At 43.0% G+C, this 22502-nt stretch overlaps 1 protein-coding gene across 6 annotated transcripts in view; it reads left to right on the forward strand.

Moving 5' to 3' along the window:
* LOC104486158 (methylenetetrahydrofolate dehydrogenase (NADP+ dependent) 2 like) overlaps positions 1-22473 on the forward strand; it is a 40716-nt gene extending 18243 nt beyond the window's left edge. For 2 of the 6 annotated variants that reach the window (XM_086746096.1, XM_086746098.1), the window contains 4 exons: positions 2796-2921; positions 19923-20043; positions 20789-20941; positions 21245-22473. In XM_086746096.1, coding sequence (XP_086602222.1) covers positions 2796-2921; positions 19923-20043; positions 20789-20941; positions 21245-21299 — 455 coding nt within the window. In that variant the 3' untranslated portion in view covers positions 21300-22473. Of the gene's footprint in view, positions 1-2795; positions 2922-10714; positions 11662-14689; positions 14804-19922; positions 20044-20788; positions 20942-21244 lie in introns of those variants that run through there. The other 4 variants (XM_086746101.1, XM_086746097.1, XM_086746099.1 and 1 more) reach the window with 4 other exon arrangements.
* Positions 22474-22502: the final 29 nt, after the last annotated feature.

The following is a 22502-nucleotide window of genomic DNA, read 5'->3' on the forward strand; positions in this document are numbered from 1 at the left end:
ATGCTGTTCTTGTCCAGGTCTACCCCTCCCTAAAATTGGTGTCTCTACCTCCAGGTGGAACTTCCTAAAGTCTTCCAATCCCACACAGCTTTTGCATTTCTAGCCAAAGTGTAGTATTTGCTCCAAAGCATACCTGGCACTTCGCATCCCACTGCAGCCTTTGCTATCTTTGTCCACTATCCCTGCCTGTACAGACATCCTATGGGATGTGTTCTTTTTGCCATCGGCCCAGACCCGTAGTGGAAGAATAAGTGCAGCTTTACCTGTAGTGCTCGTATAGCCACCACGGTACTTCCAGGGCAGGGATGGAGGCAGAAGACAGTCTTTGACTAGTCGGTCTGCTGCTTCTGTTTCTTGGCTTTCCAGTCTGCCTTGAGAGAGAAGATTCATATGCCTGCTAAGTTTGGAGATGGGATTAAGAGGAGAAGGAATGGAGGTGCTAAATGCCAGATGAAATTCTTCTGGGACTACTTGTGCTGTTCTTTGGCATCTGATCTGTGGTCCTCATATATAGGAATTGCTGATTTGTCAGGCCCTTATGTTCAGACAGTGGCTGGTTAGCTTTCTCGGGAGTTGGCTATTTTACAGTGCTTGTACCTAAGCTGGGATTAGGTAGGGCTTTGCTTCTCTTCTGTGTAAAACTTGATTAATTATTTTCTATGAAAATTAGTAATGAAAGATTTGCCCACATTCCTCAGTCAGTGCATTTTAGGAATCGCTCCTCTAAGGCTTATCTCTTCCTACTTGGTATGTAAAGTAGGCTTAAGTAAATAGATCTGCTCATTTGGTTTGGGGGTTAGTTTATTTGTTGCTATTAAGTATTTGGCCTATTATCAAACCATTTTACAAAGGGTGTAACTGTGCAGCTTCCGTTAATATGCTTCCATCCCTATCACACACAGATCATTTACCCCCATGAGGCTGAGGCATTATCCAATTACCGGACAGGTTGAGATTGATTGCGTAAGAGGGTGATGAAGTAGACGCAGCCAGATGTTATCAAATGGCATTGGAAAGAACTAGAGATCTTGGCTTGCTCAACATTAGAAGCAGAGTTTCAAGCTTGTGTCCTATGGGGGAGTGAGAAATGGAGAGCAAAGAAGGGTCTTGTATTGCCTGTATCTAAATGATGAACTGGCTGTGATCCAGCACTTCAAATGAAGCCAGAGCCCTTGTATACCAGCGCTTACCTCCAATAAAACTACAATCTCAAACCGTAGGGATTTGTTTTCTTTTCCTTTTTTTTTTTCCTCTCCACCTGAGAGAAAGCCACTTTGGTGGCGAGAGAGGAGCTTGGACTCTGCCTTTAGAGGTACTGTTATTGCTAGGATGAAAATTTCTCACAGGACGTAGAACTGACGGAATTACTCAAAAAGCAAGGTGAATTGTAATTTTAAAGTTGTAATTTCCAGACACTCAAAGTTGGAGGTTGCATGGTAGGAAAGAAATTTAAGAGGCCATTTAAAGTGAATACAGAAAAAAAGATTGCCACTGTTGCAATTAGGATATGATAGGCTAATGCAGGTGATGTGGAAGGACTTAATATTCTTGGCTCTCTGGTAGCATGCAGTGACTTTGGTCTCAGATACTGCTTTGCCTTAACATTCCAGGAAATCCTTCATTTGTTGTGGCTGTCCAGGTGTAAATTTCAGATGTCTGGTGACAAGTGATGCTGCTGTTTGTAAAGCAGTGCTGGTACTTTGGCTCTAAGATAGCCTTTCCTGTGATTAAAATTGCTCTGTGCAAAAGTAAGTCTTGTCCGTGCGTCAAGTGGAGCTGTTGGCATGCCGTAGAAGTTTTACCTCCAGCTTCAGCAAATTGAGGAAGCTAGGTGAGGTTCATCTCCTCAAAGTAAATGTGTGGTGCTACCTTCAGCTTGAAATGCAGTGATCTTTACAAAGTGGAAGACATTTACTGTCCAGGTCTTAGAAAACAGTGTTTTGCCACCCCCTTCTTTAGGATCTGGGTCAGACTTTGTGTGGAATTCACTTGGTATTTTTGTGCTCAAGATGTTTCAATACGTAAATAACTGTTTTGGTGTCTCTTGCTGTGTATAGAGATAGCTCAAGGGTGCTGACAGGAAACATGCAGTCATTGGCTCAGGTCTTTGTCTGGAACTTGAGGTAACCTTTTAGGTTTTCTGGGTCCTAAGTGTTGAACTTGGTGATGAATGTTAAGATGCTTGACATGAAAATGAACTGAAGGAATACAGTGCGTATGAAAGAGCTGAGGCAGCTTTTTGCAGCACTCAGTTTTAGCTGGAGTTTCTTAATAGCAAAAAACTTGTACCCCAGGACACTACACAGATGTAGCCCACAGAGAGATGATGGTGTGTAGTGCTGAGGCCAGGCCCTCTTTGGTCAAGCAGGAAGGTCTCCCACTTTGCTATAAATACGAGGACATTGTGTTGTGTAGAAGCTCCACTGTGAAAAGTTAGTGTCATGCCCTGGGGTTACCAGTAACACGGTTAGAGTTGCATATTGGTTGAGTGTGATTTTAGAACCAAAACCAATCTTGTTGCACAACTTCTGGGTTGGAGTTTTCTTTTTCTCTTTTCTGTAGTAGTAGTAGAAACTAACATAGAAAAAAAATCACCTTTTTTCTCATAACTACAAACTGTGTGAAACTGAGGAATAATTGTGCTCTACGTGTGATGTATCAAGAAAAATTCAAGTGAAAGAATTACCATCTTTTTTGTGCATACATATGTGTGCATGCATACTTATTGATATTATTTGAAACCGATTACCTAAGACTACCTGGCTGTGTTAATCACATATATTTGATGATTGCAGGTATGCCAAAGTTGATTACAGCTGATATGGTCAAAGAAGGTGCAGCTGTGATTGATGTAGGCATCAACCGTGTCCATGATCCTCTTACAGGAAAGATGGAACTAGTTGGGGATGTGGACTTTGAAGGTCAGTGAAACACTCTGTATATGAACCTGTTGGGTAAATGTTTCTGGGATTCATTAGTGATAAATATTTGGAACAGCCAGTGTCTCAAATGAGATGACACTTGAGAGAAATTTTTCTAAATTATTTACTAAAATAAGAAAACAAACTGTATGCTTGTATATCTGCTCTTAAGAAATGAGATGTTATTTAATAGAGGAAGTGTTACTTTTGATTACACATACCAGCAACCTTTAAGAGATGCAGATGAGCTCTTAAGGCAATATGGTGGCCGAAGGTGTTTGTCTGCAGGTCTCTCTAATCCTTTGTGACGCTGTAAAGTATTTCGAGCGTAAGTAATAAAAACAGTTTCTGCTCTTTCACAAGTATAGGGTCTCTTGCTCTTCATAGCAAATACTGTTATACCGCAGCTTCTCAAGCCTCCTTTTATGGTGTACATTTGTATGTGGAAATGTTAACTTCTGCTTTAAAAGTATCCTTTATAGAATAGAATCATAGAATGGTTAGGGTTGGAAGGGACCTTCAAAGGTCATCTAGTCCAACCCCCCTGCAAGGAGCAGGGACATCCCTGACTAGAGCAGGTTGCTCAGAGCCTCATCCAGCCTGGCCTTGAACGTTATGCTTAGGTTTAATGTGGGCTTATCTTCAGCTGTTGAAAATCTTGGTCCAGGCAGGCCTAACAGATAAAAATTGGTGTTACATATTGATCTTTTTATGTCTAATGTGTTGCAGAGCAAGTTCAGAGTGTAACTTGATTTAATATCTCTGCTCTGGAGGAGCTCCAGACTGGAATAGCAGGATTGTTGCAGTTGAGAATTAAAGCGTCTTGGCAGAGTTGAGTGTGGGAAGCTTAGACAGCATTTACCCACATTATTAGTGGTTCTCAACAGTTCCTTATTTTGATAAGTATGAAAATCACCCACAGGTTGTTTTTTTTTTTCATGGTTATTAACATCTTGGCTGGCATAGTGTCTCAAAGCTTAATTATATTCAAAATGTTTCTAGCCAGCTGTAAGTATTTGTAATTACATTAGTCCCTTAGTTCCTGCTACTTCTGCTCATCGTACATGATACCTGTCTGTTAAAGTCCATGGAATTGCTGCACAAGTGTAGCTAAGCGATTGTCTCGGCATGCGTGTGGGAAGGTATATCTGTGTTTGCGCAACAGAGCTCCAGTAGAAAAGTAATTTTAGAGTATAACTTGAAATTTTATTTTGTTTCGTTATGCTGCTTATACCAGCACAAGTGAAAGGTTATAGTTGCTGTTTTCAGAACTGAACTAAAGTTCAGAGATTTATCGCTATTTTAATGGGAGACAAAAAGTCCTAAGTCCTAACTTAAAGAATCATGAAATTGTATCCTTTTTGTTTGTTTTTCTTTAAATGCGAGACCTTCTGAATGTAATATAGGGTAGGTTCAATGGCAGGGCTGTGATTCAGAGTTTCAGCTATGCACTGTATATGTTTCGTCATGTCTGCTGTGGGTTGTTCTCAGGATTTTACCTGGGGGGAGGGAAGATCCAAAAAAGAGGGAGGAACTTCAACTTGGATTATGCCACTACAGTTGCAAGTAGCATTTCACTGTGCATTGCCAAAGGGAAATTGTTGTTGGTTCATTGGTATCGGTGAAAGTTTCACTGAACCTCTAACAACCAAAAAACCCACCCCTGTGTATACAATTCTAAATACTAAAAGTAGTCACCTTTGCCAAGTATTTGGTTTGGCAGTTGGGAAATGGAACAAGCTAGTGTGTTCATGTAACAAATGATTTTAATCATTTTCCCCCATTTCATCACTTGACTGAATTTCTATTTAAGCTTAAGTGAAAAAGATTTTTGCAGGTGAAGGCCAGGTACGTAAATGGCTGGCATGACTTACAATACCTGTTCAACATCATGTAGCCCACCAGTGTCTGCTGTCTCGTCATCCACTTCTTCAGCTAGAAAAATGTGGCCATGGGGAGAGCAGAAACTTAATATGGCAATTAGAGTTTAGGTTGGGTTTATAAGAAATAGATGGAAATGGCCTACCTCACTGGGTCGTCTGACGGAAAATCTCCCTTAGTGGAGAGATGGATGGGTGGAAACAGTTTTGATTGAGTTGCAGTAGCCTAGCAATATTTTCATGCCATCCTCTAATCTCTAGAGGTTAGGTTACACACTAAAGCTTATTTTTATCTCTTTAAGGAAAAAAAAAAAAAGATCAAAATGGCCTCCTTTTGTTGTTGATGTTGTTCAGTATCAAATTTAATATAAGAAATGCTTGGAGGAAAAAATTCCTACCGCAGGCCAAACAAATTTGTTAGCTGCTCAGAAATTGACGGTTGAAATTCTGAAATCCATTTTAAAAGGTGCTGTAGGTGAGAGTTGCATGCAGTTGCCCGCAGCCGGAGACCTTACCTTTGGCAGTGCTTCCCGCAGTGGGCTGAGGGCTGACCACTGGCGCATGCTGGTGTACGTGCGTACACACTCTGAGGCCAAGGAACACGCTTGGGCTGTGCTTTTAACTCCAGTGGATGAGGAGGAGCAATGAGATTTAGTTTACTTCAAAAAGTTGAACAGCATCAGACTTTGTGCGTATCACTGTTACAACTGCTGCAATGGTTGGCTTGGTAGTGATGGCATCGGTGTACCTCTGTGCTTGTTGGATTATTATTTTTTTTGGTCCAGATTTGTTTACTTGGCAGTTCCACAGTATCTGAAAGAACAAGACAGGAAAATCCTGTGCATGTGGAGGTCAGCTGTGAAGCGCTGAGGTGCCTAGCCTGATATTGCCAGGGTGTCTTAAACCGCATGTGCATCTCTCTGAGTATAACCAGCACAGCACATTCATCGTACCCTTATTCATGCTAAGAATTTGCCAAAAGATCTGGTCCAGGGAGGGGATGCTGTGTAGCTTTTGGAAGCCACAAGAGGGAGGGTGAAGTAGCAGGAAGGAGGAGAAGCGGTGGCATCCTCGGGTTATTGCCAGGGCCATTTTAGTTTGTTTTGGGCAGCAAGTTTCAGTCAGAAAGGGAGCCATGTTTCTGTGACTAGAGTAGTGCATGTGTGGGTGTACTTGGCCCTGTTTTAGAGGGCTTTTGTTGCCACTAATAATGCTAAGAGTGCAGGAGGAGGGCTGCACAGACCAGGAGCATGAAATAAAGCAGCAACTTAAACAGAGCATTTAACTGGAACACCTTTTTTGGGTGGAGCACCACTTCCAGGAGTGGCTGGTAGAGCAGGGTAGTAGCATGCCAGTGTTGTAGCTAACCTTTGAAACTGGAACTGGAAATGCCCGTGAAACCAAAGTATACAGAACTCGAGTGGAATTTGCTTTAAATGCTGCTCATATTTCTTTGATTCCTCCCGTATCTTTGACAAGCAGACCACAATGCTCTTTTTTGAGTCTTTATTGGATGCCTATATAAAAACAATCCTTTATGGAAGAACTTGTAGGTGAGGTAGTCGCCATATTGGCGGAGGGGTTTGTACATGAGAATCGTTCTCCTGACTCATCTGTTTTGCACAGCCTAGGCAATGAAAAAGACATTCTGGAAAATGGGTGCCACCAGGAGCAGGGAGGGGTTCCCAGTACTGAATAGCGTAAAAGACTGCCTCCACAAATGATCCGGATGGTGAAGGGCATGTATTATGACTTTCCTTTCGGTGAGGAATAGTTGTACATAGGGAATGCAGGGAAACCAGGGAAACGGTGTATTGAATCCTGTTAAGGTGAAGAATGGACCAGAGTAACGTATTGCTTCTGGATAGACCAAGCGTACCAAACAGAATCAGCTGAAGGAAAACCAGGGAAATGTGTCCTGTCCTCATCAGCTACCGGACTAATGGCTACAAAGTAACAGAGTAAGTTGGCAGGTTTCATGAAACTTGTTGATGTCGCTGAAGAGATCTATCACACTAATATTTGAATCCAGTTTCTTAACAGAAATGGTCTTGCAGTTGTCTCTTAGCTAGAGTTCGCAGCAAGCCCAATCTTTGTCATAGCGGTCGCTTCTGATGGTTGTTTGCTGCTGCTTTGTGTTTGTTACCTTCCAGGCTGCACCTCTCCAAGTTATCTGTCTCTGCAGCTTTTCCCAACAGTGGTCATGAAAACAGAATGTGGATGTTCCGGCTGCTTTTGCTATAGCTTTTGTTGGTTTATTTCTCAGTTGATTTCCAAGACCTGTCATTCATTTTGCCATTAAAAGTCAGGTCTGTGTAATCTTGTCATGGTATTACTGCTCTGCAAAAATGAGAGGAAGCTTTGCCTGTTGTTGAGCTCCACTAGTGCAAGAAATAGAGTGTTAACATTAGGCTGAGACTGCCAGAAGGCTAGACTGGTTGCTAACTGGTGGCAGTAAGCTGCTGGACGGCCAAGTCTAGGTACTCCTCCACAAAAGAGTATGTAGTACAGGGGTGTAATAAGTCATTTTTGATGTCTTGCATTTCTGCTGCCCAAGACTACATCAAGTATCTTATTCATCTGTCTGATAATTAGCTGAATGCGAAGAAGCTGTCGTGCATAATTTTTCTCTGGATTTTTCTGCCCAGGATCCCTCTTCCTTGGCTTTTAGAGGTACTGGGGGAGGCAAGACGTAGGCACTATTAGAATTCAATATGAGGCCGTAGTTGCTTGGTTTTACTTATATCGCTGTTAAAATAGCTGCAGTAAGAGAAAGAGGGATAACTTCAAAAAGAAGGAACTGAGAGATGGAGTAGATGCTTGCTGGTTGGTATCCCACAGTGCGTAGTGAGAAGATTTCCAGAACGCATAGAGCAGAACATGGGATATCTGCTGGGGCTGCTGAGCACGTGGTTCACACTTGTGCAGTGCTGCAGGGATGCAGTGATCCAGCGTAGCTTTGCAGGGACTAATGAAGCCGTGTGGTAACAGTACTTAGGCAGGAATTACTTGGCATGGCTTCATGCAGATGCACAAGGCCCAGAACTGCCTTCAGGTTGAGACTTGCCCTCGGCTTGTGTGATCAACCCTATTAGGTGTCTGATGTCCTTAGCTTTGAAGGAACCTAGGAATGAAGGGCTGTTTCCAAAGCAGTGGATCCTGTTTTTCAAGGAAACAATCTCCATTTTATTTCTTCTGAAGAATCAAAGGAAGATTTTAAGGTTCGGCAGAAGCTGCAGAATAGCAGTTCCTCCCCCATAGGCACCTTGTTTGCATACCAATATTTTCCAGATTGGCAGAGAAATGCCTGGGAGAACAGCATGCATCTTGAGAAAACAGAGTTAAAGCTAGAGACAGAGTTATGCTATTGCTGAGAAGCAGGAACAAGACCTTCTGAAGGAACCGACAGTGCGGCACCATACGTGCCAACATGAGATGGGTCACACCGCAGTGCTGTCTCAGAGCTGTGCTTTGGCCTACTACGCTTCATGAGGAAAGGAAAACCTATTCACATGTTTGAGGGCAAAGTTACTTTTCCCCCTTTGGTCACTGGCATTCAGCTTGGAAAAGAGCATTTACAGTATCTGTATTTACTCTTACAGATGGGAACTTACCAGGTGGTAGTTTACCCAACATAGACACCTGTAGTGCGTTTAAAAATCTGGATCGGCTTTTGTGAATAAGCTATCTGGTGGTTTTGTGCTAAGTGGTACAAAATACGTCTTCTGCCACACGGACCCGCAGGGATTCCCATAACGATAGAGTAAGGGCAGAGACATTCCCCAACAACCTGTGAAAGCGCTGTAGAGTGTGTTTACTGCCGGCTACGGTTCCTAACGCTAGAGGCAATGAATGCTGTGCAGGATAGTGCTTAAAGGCTTTCTGTCAGTAAGGCACGGTCCGTTTCTGCGTTGTACCTCTCTGTAGGTAAGATAGGAGTAGTTGGAATCATACCAGAAAGAGGTATGTAACGTTGCCATGGAAACAAACTTATCTCAATTTAAAATGCCTAAAATATTTTCTAAGTTAGTTACTGTGTTTACTTCAGATGTGGGTACGTGTCAATAGTTATGACATTAATCTGGAAACTCACAGTAACTGTATTAACCATGAACACCAGTCTCAAAAGGTAGGTAGTTAAAAATAGGATAACTATTAAAAAGACAAATTATTTGTATTTGAGAAGATCAAGAACAACTGTCGTACGAGATGTTAATTCACTTGTTACAATTTACATGTAAAAAAACCCACATTGCAATTTGTTTACCTTTCCAAATATTTTAACAGTATGTCTGGTGGTACCAGTCAACTGGGTAATTAAAATCCTCCCAGTTGTAATTACCCTCTGTCCTCTATGAGGCTTAATCTTCTGCTCTTCAACACAGTGAGATATTCACCGTTAAATTCTGCGAATGCTCTTGTGAAGTCCCTGCCTTGTTGAGTTCAGATGGTGGTTTTTAATTTTTTTACCCCCCTCCCTTAAAATCCCCCAATATTCAGCTTTTCAAATTCACTTTCACTTTTTTTTTTTTTTTTTTGGTGAGACCTTGTTTTTCTCAACAGTAAAGCACCACATAAATTCAGGATGAATACAGTTAAAGCAGAGGCAGGTTATCTTGTTTATTTCAAAACAGAGGTTTTTAGTTTCCCATCCATTGAGCTCTTCTCGCAGCCAGGTATAGACTCTGCTCTGTAGGGACTTCAGGGGAAATGTACATGTTTGTGTCAGTTGTGCTTGTTCAGTTTTCTCCTTTGTATGTGCATGTGCCTTTTTAAAAACAATGCTTTTAATAGTGGAATGTGAGTTTGCAAGAAATTATTTGTAAGCAAGCAAAAAAAACCCCAAACTAACAAACAAAAAACCTCCCACAGTGGCACTTGAGGAAAAAAAAACCTCTGTAGTAATCTGGTCAGTAATACACCTTTTGGAGTAACCACTATTAGCAAATAACTGCTCGTTACAGTTTTTCATGTGATGAATTGCCAGCCAGTTGCATCTAATTCCTTTGCAAGTAACCTGCAATTCCAGTTGATTGCGTTTTGGACAGTAGATAAGAATATCAAGTCAGGATTTATTGCTACGTTAAATGAATTTGTCGTACAGAGAGGTTAACGTGTTTATGGCTGAAGTTGCAATGTGAATTTTGCCACTACAATCTGTTTTTCACTCTGCAGTTTTCAGTTCCCTTCTGTGATTGTAGAATGCCTTTGTTAGAACTTGCAAACCAGAGGGGGAGAAAGAGGCTGAATAAGTGACTTAACTGCTTCTGGTGCTCTGCTGTCAATTTTGATAGCTACAGCAAACTCCTGCTCTGCGTGCTGCTCCTCAAACGCACACAGTTTGGGGGGATCATCTCTTCGTGTACCCCAGCTTCCATAGCTCTCCTGAATACTGAAGGTGCGGTATCACAGTTGGCAGATGGGGGTGGTGGTGCAAGTCCCTGCTGCCCTGCTGGGGTCATGCTGTCCTTGTGTCTCCCAGGTGTTCTGGGCCAGCTGGTTAGCCAGGTCAAACAGTCAAAAATAGCCCCTCACTATAAAAATCTGGCAGGATTAGCTTTCCAGCTATCTGACAGCAGGCTGCCTGAGTGTGTGTGCTGCTCCCATGAGGAAAAGACAGCCTGCTGCAGGTCAGTCAGCTCAAATGAGTTGTGAAACCCTGTCCCAGAATTAGGCCCTGGGTGACAATATTCAGATGAAGAAAACTGCCTTAGAGCCCTGATCCTGACTGTATATTGACGCTACCATAGCTGTAGTGAGACTTCTGCATTAACTTTCCCGTTTTCTCCAGTACTTGCCAAGTCTCCGTCCTTTATATTCGTTACCAGTTAGGCATCTGTGGGCAACTGAAGGAAAAAAATGATTTAGGAAACGTTCTTAGTCAATCCCTTTTTCTCTCTTCTCTTTTTTTAGAGGTGAAGAGGAAGGCTGGCTTTATCACTCCAGTGCCAGGAGGGGTAGGACCTATGACTGTTGCAATGCTGCTGAAGAACACACTCGTAGTTGCTAAAAAGCTCATTTACTAGAGCAAGCAGGCTACCTTGGAAGAAGAATCCAAGTTGTTCTATTTATTGATACACAAAACATTTATTTTTTCTTACAGAGATATTTATTTCTACATTGTATTTATTTTTTCATGTAAAGTACGCTGAACTTGATGGTTTACAAAATGTTAAAATACTTTGTGTTTTCTTCCGCTGACTTAGTATGAGCAAAAGTGAGTTGGAGAACGCAGCCTATGCAGCTACGTTGGTGGTGCTCTATTATGTGTGTGAAAATGAAGAATGAAGCATGAATTACAAATATACCTTTTGAGTTTAAAGCCTCACCCCTCATCCTATTGCTCCATGCCCTTGTCAGAAGTCTCTCCTCATCTTTCCTGCAGCCCCCTTTTAGGCACTGGGAGGCTGCTCTAAGGTCTCCCTTGAGCCTTCTTTTCTCCAGGCTGAACAGCCCCAGCTCTCTCAGCCTGGCCTCACGGGAGAGGTGCGCTGTATGGGATAAAAGGATCAGTATGTTTCTTTTCCTAGAAATTTTAGTTCCAAGATGCATCTAGAATAGTCTCATGCAATGTGAAAGTTGGAGTGCAGTTACTGTGAAGATGCAGTAGAATTGTGTGCACTATTACTGTGAAGAGCCATCCCCAGTTCCCACTGAAGTCAGTGGGAGCCAGTTTGGACTTTACTGTTCATGGTTTTATCTCAGTTGGGATAACTTTGATTTATTTTCATTAGGAGCCTTAGGCCTTTCCCAGTAGACTATAGATAACTTGAAAGGGGAAGTAGAAAGTAATTGTGGCGAAATACTACTGCTGTTAAACAAAAAAAATGCACTTACTGTAATAAAAGAAACAAGATGGAGTGTTGCTTCTGTGTTGATTGTTCTGTGATGGACTTCCTCAGAGTTTTGTTTAACGTGGTGTTTATGAAAAAGTAATGATCACAGAATCATTACTAAATATATAGTGCCAGTAGTGCAGAAAGCTGCTTATCTGTTTAAATTTAAGCGGTAGGATGAATGTTAGGAGAATCAGGCTGCTTATGCAGATAATACTTGGACTGATCAACCCATCATTGACTAAGATGGAACATAACTTGTTCACTGTTATGTTGGTCTTGGTGAAAAATTTTAATACAGTTTGAGGTGGTTGTGTTTTGTCTTTTTTCAGCAGTCTTTAAGAGTGGAGTGAATGGAGATCCTTCTGCATGTTCAGTCATTACTTTAAAAAATCTGTTTACATTGCTGTTGTAGGTTAATATTTGCTTTCTTTGATTTAACTATAATAATATCTGCATTTTTTTGGCAGAATAACAATTCATGGTGTTTCGCTTAGATCACTCGAGTGAGTCTTCCTCTTTCATGTCCTACAAGCAGTTTTTGTGCATCTTAAGCTTTTTTTCTTTTCACCTCTGGTGGACAGGCTAGCCTTACTCAAAAGCCAGTGAGACCGAAGTTTCAGTCGATGGTATGCTATTTTCAGAGCTACCAGGCACATCTGTGAGAGTACTCTCCACTGGGAGAACATCCAGCAGGAGCATCCAGAGAGGAGGGCCTACTAACTGAACCAAGAAGCGTGCTCGTGTGCCAGACTTGGTCAAATCCGGTTCACGAACGACCTGTGGAAGACAGAGGCACGGCCTTATCCACCGAAGCCTCCTCACAGGGCTGCCGCACCCAGCTGCATTGCCTAATGACGAAGCCACCTCCTGGATTCGAGCCGGATTAAGCTTCCATTGTGTAGATGTGTGTTGAAAGCAAGGCTCGCGAGGCTTAGCCCTGCTTGGAACTGATAGCAGAGGTTATCCAGGTAGGCATAAACGCTCCTGTCGATCCGGGAAGTGTGCAAGCTGCACTCCATCAGTGTGCAGGCATGTAGCAATTCTGGATAGTGAAGGAAGGTAAAATCCTCCTGGAATGCAGTCCATGAGCAGGAGAACACATAATTAAAATGTGCGTAACTAGCTTCTTTTTTTTTCCCTTAATGTATAAAGTGGCTAGATTCAGTCCTACAGGTCACTGAGGAAAGTGCAGCATAGAGGGTGAACTCGAGCTGACCAGAGTTCTTGCAGCCTTTATCAGAATATTTTTGGTTTTAAAAATACAAAAATTGTGAAATGTTTTTGTTGCTTGGAGCTCACCATTGAGAGACCCGAAGTTGTTGCTGGGGTGAAGTGTGCAGTTCTCCTTCGGTGAGAGTCAATTTGTTGATGTACCTGGCCATTATTGACCTAGGCCGTCCTGATGATCTGCTCCAGTATGTTTGGCTGCGTAAGTACCCTCCAGAGAGACCAGTCCTACTTGTTCTGAGCTGCCCGTGACCAAGGAAGTTGGGCAGCGTTTGGGGCTGTGGAGAGTGGTTTAGTATAAGAAATGCGTACGACAGGTATGCGTTAGACTTGCCCACACTTCATGTGAAAAGTATGAACGTTCTCATTATGCATACCCGCTTCCGTGAAAAGGTAGAGATGGGCTTTTATGGCCGTGTAGTGGCAGGAGTAATGAAGGGATCGCCTCATGCAGGAGGCAACAGCTTACCTTCTCTTTCAGTCTGTGTTTTCTCTGCACCTGTGCTTTGCTAGCTTTTGGCTTGTGCCCTGCACAATGGCGCATTGCTCCAGCCAGCAATCCCAAATCTTGCGCAGGGCTGGTGACCTGCCTTGCTTCGGTGTGTTGTGCGCATGGGATGGCTGAAGGGAGAAGCTGTAAGCATGCCCCCTGGCCTCGCCAGAGCCTGTGATCAAAGGCTTCTTGCTAACAGTCACTAGTGGAGAACATGGGCCGTGGTCTTTGCGTCTGATCACTTCCTAATCTCGGCACTAGCTGTTCTCGTCGTTCCTCTTCTGGATGGCAGGGACCTGAGGTACAGGGAGGACCAAGGACAGAACACGAGCAAAGCAGGGGCTGATCCCTGGACCCCAAACTCCCGAGTAGCATCATGACTGCTGCCTATCCTCCTGGAAGTAATGCAAGACCTACATTGCGAAGGAAAATAAAGGTCCCTTTTCTCACAATAGGTCAGTTTTCGTTTTGCTCACCTCTATTTTGCTGCATTTTGTTGCTGTGCTTTGGCAGATACCAGGTCTCACTGTAAAACTGTATCTTTGCATGCACAATTATGCCTACAGGTAATAGGAAACCAGAGTTTCAAAAGAAAATCTGATCCCATTGCTAGATAATAGCAGTTTCCTAAATAAATGTGTGGTTGCCCCGAGGGTTGAGGTTGTTGCCAGATGCACTTTTTTTTGATTGGTGAGAACAGCAGATGACGCTTCATGGCGTATAAGTGCAAGAGAAAACACGAGAGCACAGATAAGCAGAGCGAGTGAGCCATCTGGAAAGAAGAGTTGAGAAGGTATTAAAGCAGCTGCCTGCCATGGCATTTGGAATGCTAATCTATATTTTGCTGAAAGGTAGGTTTGGAGGAGGCTTTTCCGTGTTGTAAGGTATAAGGCTTTGTTGAGCAGTAGGTCACTCTCCGAAATAAGCAGTAGGGGTGGGGAGCATGTGAAGACACTGCAAGGCAGAATTACTTTAACCATTTTAAACCTGGTTGAAATTTGAACTCCTAGGGTATAATTTGGACTCTGAAAAGAAGCTACTTGGACTTGTAAATAGGTGTAACACTCTAGTATATTACAGGTATCTGTGTTGTACATTTTGTAAGGTAATAGAATGGAGAACAGAATGGATGTGTGTTTTGGAAATTTGCAAGCAATAGTTGATTTCCCCAAAATCATAATTATGGTGTGGCAAAAGGAAGTTTGAGACAAGACTCTTTTAAATAGATTGTTATTATATTGCTGCATCGTATCAGAACTGTATGAAGTGGGTACATGTTTTCTGGATGAAGTGAACCTTGAATAGAGATACTGAGTTTTTCTGTTACAGTAAGCATCTATTTGCATTACACAGCAATGGGGGCACTGAGTGAAGAGTCAGCTATTGCTGTTTCATCCCTCAGCACAGATTTACGGAATAATTGGACAAAAAACAACACTGAAGGTATTTCTTTTTTGTTCTATTTGTGTCTATTAATCTGTCACTTGAAAAAAAAAAAAAACACAAACAGAAAAAAACCCAACAAAATCTGTTACGCTGATAGCTGCAGTAATGCTTCACTTGGACACTGTTGGATTTTTCTGTGTGTTTTATTTGTGAGATGGCTGCTGTCTTCATGGAGCCTTACAAACCTCTGAAGTAATAGATGCCGCTCAGCCGGAGTAGGCTGAGCATTGACCAGGTAAAGGATTATTTACCTGAAGTCAGTTATAGTTTGAAGAAGGTATTTTAAGGCTAATTGGGATAGATTATTTGCTTTTCTGATAGCCATTTCTCTTACAACTAGTGCTTGTTTTCCAGCTGTCTTCTGTGTGAATCTTGAGGCACACAAGCGAGAATGCAGCAAGCATAACTTCAGTTATGCCTCTCATTACTGGTACTGAGTTTATTTCTTTGTTGCAGTTTTGCTTTCGGCTGTCGCAGCTTCCACAGCCCTCTTTAGAGTGCTAGCTCTCTTTTCTTTCTCTTTCTTTCCTGACTGAAATGTGAACTCAAGCTATTTACCTGCCAACATCTGAGACGAGAGCACTGTGTTTATCCCGCAAGCTACGTTCTTGATGTTACTTGAGGTGCTAGTGATGTCATTGCTTTTGGAGAACTGTGCGATTTCGACCTGAGGTTTTGGCAGGTCAGTAAAGGAGGAAAGGAGTTTAACTGTGATACTTATGTATGTCTTTGTACTTAAAAAAGAACATAAACATGCATACAAATCATCTTCTGTTAATTGTAAGGCATGACAAGATGTCTTACAAGCTTCTCTTGGTAGATCTGTAAGCTTTTTATTTTTCTCACAACATGTCAAACATTTTTTGGTCTGATTTGTCATAATGGTACTATGTTAGAGATATATGCACGTTCATCCATACGTGTACTATATGTATGAGTATATTATACACACACACACGAACACATATGCAAGTGAGTCAAGATGATGAGGATTTTTGTCTGCAGCAGTTGGATTTATCAGCGCAGCACTGTGGTCTGGTTTAGTGGATTTGTCTCTGACACGATTCTTCCAGAGTTGCACGCAGCAAGCAGGAGTATCATGAAATAGATATATGTTGTGTCTTGATAATTTGTAGAAAGCAGGAGGTGTGGGTCATGTTTTAACAAATCAGAGGCTTATTTACAGGCACACAGCCATGCCTGTAACTGTCCCGTGCTGTGCAAGTCCACTAGATACCAGCGCTTTTCATTGAGAATGTGTTCCCCTCAAAGACAGAGGCTAACTCACTAACTTAGTGCATATTTACACAGGTAGTTAAAAGTATATTTCGGTGGACCTCTCACAAAGCCACTGAAAAGCTAGAAAATAGCATTTCCATAAAGAAGATTGGAAAGAGATGTTTAGAGTCGCCAAAGAAACTGGCTGTATCTCTCTTAAGTTTTCTTGTAGCTTCTATTCCTGTGCAATTTAAGTTTATAGTAAGGTGTGTAACCAAGGTTCAGTAATACTGGATCCTAAGAAAATGGATTCTCGGTGAAGTAGCGCTGTAGGAACTGGCAGTTTCTTATGGGATTGCAAGTCCTTTGGGAACTGAGGTGCAGTTTGCAGACAACCATTAGTTTCTGCTCAATCTGTTTGCCTCTTACAAGATCATGTCCTGTTTCCTTATTTTATTTTACATAGGTTTTATTTGTCACCAGTGGTGCGCCTAAGAAATGCTAGGCTGGGTGGTCAGCCAGCGGGGAAAAATGTGAGGGAGAGGATGCATGGCTGGGAGCTGGCACTGCAGGGATCAAGAACTTCTGATGCTATTTGGGCTGAAGGGGAGCCTTCATAGCAAAATGGGCAGCTAGGAGCAGGGAAGGGCTTAGTTACTGGGGAAAAAACAAGATCCCTTCATTGCTGTGAACTGCTGCTTCTGTGCAGTCTGCAAGGGAGGCCCTGAACCCAGGGCTGACCCCTTCTCCCGTTCCTCCCTGCTGCACCATACTTGAAGGCTGAGCTGTCATGGTTTTAGCGGCTGACTCTTTGTTGCCAGTCTGTCAGTTTTGGCGTGTCCAGGCCTCCAAGTACCTGTAGTTTTGATTTGGCAAGATCGTGTCAGATCTTGCCAAGTATATCTGTTTGAATGACTCAGTTGCAGGCAACTGTCAGGTGCTTACACAGCATGCTCTTCTTTCCTCACGTGACATGAAAGGGCACATGGATGTGTTTATTCAACAGCTTACTTAGTATCTGGGTGGACAGTGTGATATGAATTAGCATAATGCTCTGGGATGGGTTAGAAAATCGGTCCTTTTGTTTTCAAGACTCATCATTCTTTCCGAGGTTATTTCTTCTTCTGCAATGTTGAAGTAAATAGCAGTTAGAGTTTTCGTGTGTGCATCGAAGATCTGATCTTGCTTCCCACAAGGGACAAAACTCTTCCTCCTGACAACAAGGGAGGGTCCTATTGTTCATTTGTCACCTGTGCAGCAAGATGTTTGTCTCAAACACTTTCTAGGCAGGCCTCTGCTCTAGCCTGACCTTTGTTTCTCATGACAGTACTAATTTTGAGGGCAGTCAGGGCAAGAGGTTTTGCCTACTTGCACGAAGCAAAGCTCTTTCCAGACATCGGTAGATGGAAGGCTGCCACCTCTCGGCAGTGGTGGGGTGCGTGGGCAGGGATGTTCTGCCTGTGTGAATCCTTCTGGTGGAAGTTCCAGCAGAGGTGGCTGGGGATTTCATGCCTCTGACGTGTAGGTTTGTACCTTCCTCAGTGGGTTTTTTTTTTCCCCTGCCATATGTGCTTTGTCTTCCATTGTGCTTTCCCCAGCAGTGAGCATCATACAGTCCTCCTGTGCAGAAAATAGTATCATCCATCTCTTGTCATAAAATCCATCTCGTCCTGAAATCTGTCCTGTCTTAAATTCTTCTTCTCTTCCTTAAACCTGTCCCTCCGAGGCCTGGTCCTGTGCTGACTATGCTCCTGATCAACAAGCCTGTCCCCAGAGCTTGCTGGCAGCGTTCCCAGAGCCAGACAGAAGAGAGCCAGGGCTTGACATTAGAGCTTGCATACGGCCAGCGCCAACTTCTTCCCTTGCAGAGTGTGTGGTTCAAGGCTGCGGGTGTGTCTGCTCTGCACAGGGCTGTCTGTAGCAGAGACACCGTTCTGGTGCCAGTGTGCGGGGACAACCTAGCTGTGGTAGTGTAGAGCTTGCTGCTAGGTGGTGATGCACACAAATCTGGGCTGTGAGCCGCTGTGTCAGGTACTCCCCTGCTGCATCATAGTGTGCAACAGAGATAGAGTCTCGGTCTTGGCATATCCTTTGGTCTGTGTGTATTGTCACTTCATTGCTAGGCCAGAGCTGTGGAGTTGGGTTATAGTTTCTAGCTTTGGGTCTGCCATCTCCACAGCGTGAAGAGAAACTTGTGAGTTTTGCTCACAAGTATGGAAAAGATGCACTTTTCTCAGCCCCAAGAAGTTCATTTCAAAGCAAGACATGTTTTTTTCCCACCTCTGTAGCTTTTCCCAAGAAAGTGTAGTAAACCAACATGTTATTTTTAGAGCAGACTCAAATTGTTGCTTGTTCTACCTAAGTCTCTTGACAAGCTGGAAGTCTGGTTGCTCGGTCAGGTTTTAGAGGGCACTGTTTTCAAAGCAGTGTTGTTTGTTCTGAATCAGTGATAGCATCATACCTCCTTGGTGTCTGCAGCTGAAGTTGTGAGTTGCTCTAACGTGCAGGTTACAGTAGAGCAGCTGTTTACCATCGCTTGTCGTCTCTGTGGTGAAGCTACATAAAGGACAAAAAGAAAAATCACTTAGTTGAGCACACAGGGGAAATTCCTGATGTTAAACAACTTAAACTGGAATTTATTTGGAAATTTAGGGGGTTGGTGGTGTTACTCCTGAAAAATGTATTGTGTGATCTCGAGTTGCCTACAGGACGGCTACAGGCTTACATCTATGACAATCGTTCCATCAGCATAATATCTCCAGGCCTTGATTCAGCACTTAGTCAGAAAGGAAGGTTTCTGCTTGCTGTACCGTTCTTGAGTCACTCTGAGCAGCCCTTGTCACCTTCCTCCACGATGTTATTTTTCTTCTGGTTGTAACTGAAAGCTGGTTTGGACATATACTTGCTTAGGAAATGACCTTCAGCCATCACTAAAACAGTTCCCTGAACTAATAACACATTGCTTTGACACCCCACCCCGGCAGTGATTCCTGTAACTGGGTAGAGACACCGGTTCAAACAGAGACTAGCTTTGATGGTGAAGCTTGTGAGCTTTCTCTTCCCTTGCTGCACCCCTGCTCCCATGTTACAGATGGATGCCAGCCTCTGCACTCCTTCTGTGCACCAGGGTGCCTCGCTCCTGGGCTCAGATGCTCTTCTATCTGTATGCAACACTGGTGGAAGATCCCCAAGAACAGTTTCGACTTCTCCTTTAATTCCATTTCAGCCACCATGGTTGGGAATAAGGTAGTCACTTTCTGTGCTTTCAAAGCAGCATACTTACTGACCTGGATGCATATAATTTTGTGGAAGTTCAGAAACTTAATAGTCTAGGACCATGCTTTTGCACAGGAACACCATCCGGGCGGTCTTGAGTGCTTACAAGCATAATTGGAGAATGTAGGGAGCAATCCCACCATTCTTCACACACTCATAGCTGCAGAGCTGGCAGGCAGGAGTTTTAGAAGTGCAATAGTTTGTCTTGTAATGAGGAAAATAAACAAACAAACAAACAAAAAAATTGAATTCAGATGAGGAAGCATACTGAGAATAACACAATGCTCTCATTGTGTCCTAAACCCCTAATATCCCTGGGATGGTTTTTCTGAAGGATTGCAGGTTGGATAGTACTGATGTTATACAAGGTAAATGTTCCATAATGACATTTATACACAATTCCTAAGAGCAAGTAATTAATTTACAGTTCTTTTTCTACAGCAATGCTATGCTGGAATGTCGTAGAAGCTTGTTCTGCTTAGCAGTGTTTGAAGTGGCTCACGAGACGTGTCACAGTGAATTTGTGTTGTGTCCTCCAGGCCATGTCTCTTCATCTTGAATTGCAAAAATACATTCAAATGGTTTTTTTCCTAAATGTAACATGTGTTTTTCCCTTTGACAGTAGACTACACAGAGCAGCCGAAGCTCTTGAAGCTTATGCAGACCTGTCTTGAAGAACACCACAGCTATTGTATCAACGGGCTCTGCGCTTTCCACAGCGAGCTGAGGAGACCCATATGCAAGTAAAGAATACTGCTTATAAATATCCTTCTTAAAAAATAACGACAGCAGATTCTTTCTTTGTCAGCTACATGTTACTAATGCAATGTGACTAACTTTCAGCAAAGTGCAGCTTTCAAGTGCCAGTATTTGTAAGCTTGAAGTTTGGCACAGACCTGAGTGGTGTGGTGGCTCAGAACTGTTAACGAGGCAATAGTGCTGCCCTAAGGAAGGGAGAGGGAGAATTCACAGCTCTGTACTTCTGTGCCGTGCTGGCACCTCAAATCACAACTGGTGCTAGAGTAAGTAGTAGAGAAAGAAGTAGATTTTCACAGTGGCAACAATGAAGGGAGCAGGATCTTCCAAGATGCCAGCTACAGCGCCCTCATTCTGCAAGTGCTTACACACCAATCATGACTAGGGTCGTCTTAAATTTTTCTAGGATGCATACTGGGCTCTTTGGCCTTTGAAGACGTTATAGCAGCTGAGGATCAGCAGAACACCGTGCTCTTCATCCACGCCCTCTGCGATGAGAGTATGTTTAGACTGCATTTGCTGCTGCGACTGCAGTACTGGAGTTAGCTTTAAACTAGATAGACTGGGGCAACTGGTCGTCTTGGTGGAGCAAAGAGGCTCTGAGCACCGGATGGAGCTCATTCTCGTTTAGACTTGTAAATTGTTTAAAACTGATGAAGACTAACATGTGTCTCTGAAATACAAAGCATAAGTAGTTGTGAATAATTTTTGCATGGTATATTTATTTTGTAGGTGCCTTGCAGGTTATAATGGAGAGAGGTGTGAACATTTAACTCTAAATTCATACGCACATAATTCTTATGAACGCTACATTGCTGTGGGAATTGGTATAGGAATACTGACAAGTGGGATACTTGCTATCATCTACTGCTACGTAAGAAAGAGGTACGGGAGAAACCTAATGACGTTCATCTGAATTACAGTGGGCAGGGAGAAACAGTGTGCAGAGTTGTGAGGGCACTGCAAGTGTGTTTTTGCCTGTTACTGATCTGTGGTGTGGTTTTAAAGGAGCTAATGCTCTGTAGCTCTACTTATCAATCTGCTAGTTGGGTCAAATGGTGCAGTTGTCTGAAACATGGGCTCCACTGAGGGTGTCTAAATGAGCTGGGCAATTAGATTCAAGTTCTGGTCAGACTGCTGTGGTTTTAGGCTTGTCTGATGAAAATCACCTGATGTTGTCCCTTTTAGATGCAGGAAATTGAACTCACCCTACAAAGTCTGCATGGGCGAGACAGCGTTGTGAAGATCTGGTGTTGGGACACTTACCCTTTTGCCCGCAAATCAGAGGAAGTTCTGCTGGGAAGGCCACCCCGCGCCATCTGGCAGGTACCCCAGCCTCGCTGATGAGATGAAATAAAGGGAATGACGGAGCGAGTACGTACAAGCAACTCCTGCAGAAGTGATGGGCTCCAGCCAGTTTTGAAGAAAGACTGACTCTTCTTAGTAAGGCTCCTAAATGAGCGGGTCGGAACAGCTGAGGATACCTGCAGCCCTCTCAGCTCTCTCCTGTGGTTGATATTTGTTGAAGGGAGGACTGTTGGTTTTAGCTGTTTTCAGTCATTTCAAGCCTTAGTACAGTGTTCTCACCTCATCTTTTCTGTTTTCTTTTTGTTTCTTCTTTTTTCTCCTCTGGAGAAAAACCACAACTGTCCCATAATGGACTTGTATTCTGAACTTCATGTACTGACAAGAAACTGTTTGGGTTCTGATTTCAGCGTCTGCTGCCTAACTGTGTGGATAAGCAGCCCTCTTGCAGCACAGCAGTTACCATCAGTGTGCTGAGCAAACTATCGGCTTCTGTTGCCGTAAAGGACAAAACCGTAAAATGCTTTGAACTGAGAAAAATGGATGTTTCTGACTTAAGTGTACTTAAACTTAGGAATAGAGAGTAAGTAATTCCTGGAAAATTAGATCATGACACCTCTGGACATGGCAAGTTCTTACTGTTTCCATAAGCAAAGGAATCTGACGCCTTTCTCAAAATGGATTATTGAGTGTGCTTGTGACAAAGAACTCTGCTCTTCCCTAACATCACATAGCAGCTCACGAGACTGGCTGAGCTTCAGGCAGAACATAACCATGTTGTAGCGTGATTTCAGCACAAGACTTCAGTTGCTAGAGAAGCAGGGATTTTGTTAATGAAGCTTGAGTGCAGCTTTGCCCATGAAACAGATTTCCTTTGTTCTGTTCTCACATTATGTGCACTATGTGACCACTCAGATAAGAAAGAAATGACCACAGGGATTTTGTTTCACCCTTGACAAACAGATTACGTATCAGATGCTTCTTTTAATTAATCTTATCTACAGAGAATAACAAAGCTAAGAAGATTTTGTTCAAGGAAAACGGAAGAAAATTGGTTCTGAAGATGGTGACACTAGCTGTGAATTGTCACTGGCGGTTGGAGTGTTTGCCAGTGCTGATGAGACTGGAGATGGCTCAAGAG

Source organism: Chlamydotis macqueenii, chromosome 4, assembly GCF_036417535.1.
Source record: "Chlamydotis macqueenii isolate bChlMac1 chromosome 4, bChlMac1.mat, whole genome shotgun sequence".
NCBI classification, from domain to species: Eukaryota; Metazoa; Chordata; class Aves; order Otidiformes; family Otididae; genus Chlamydotis; species Chlamydotis macqueenii.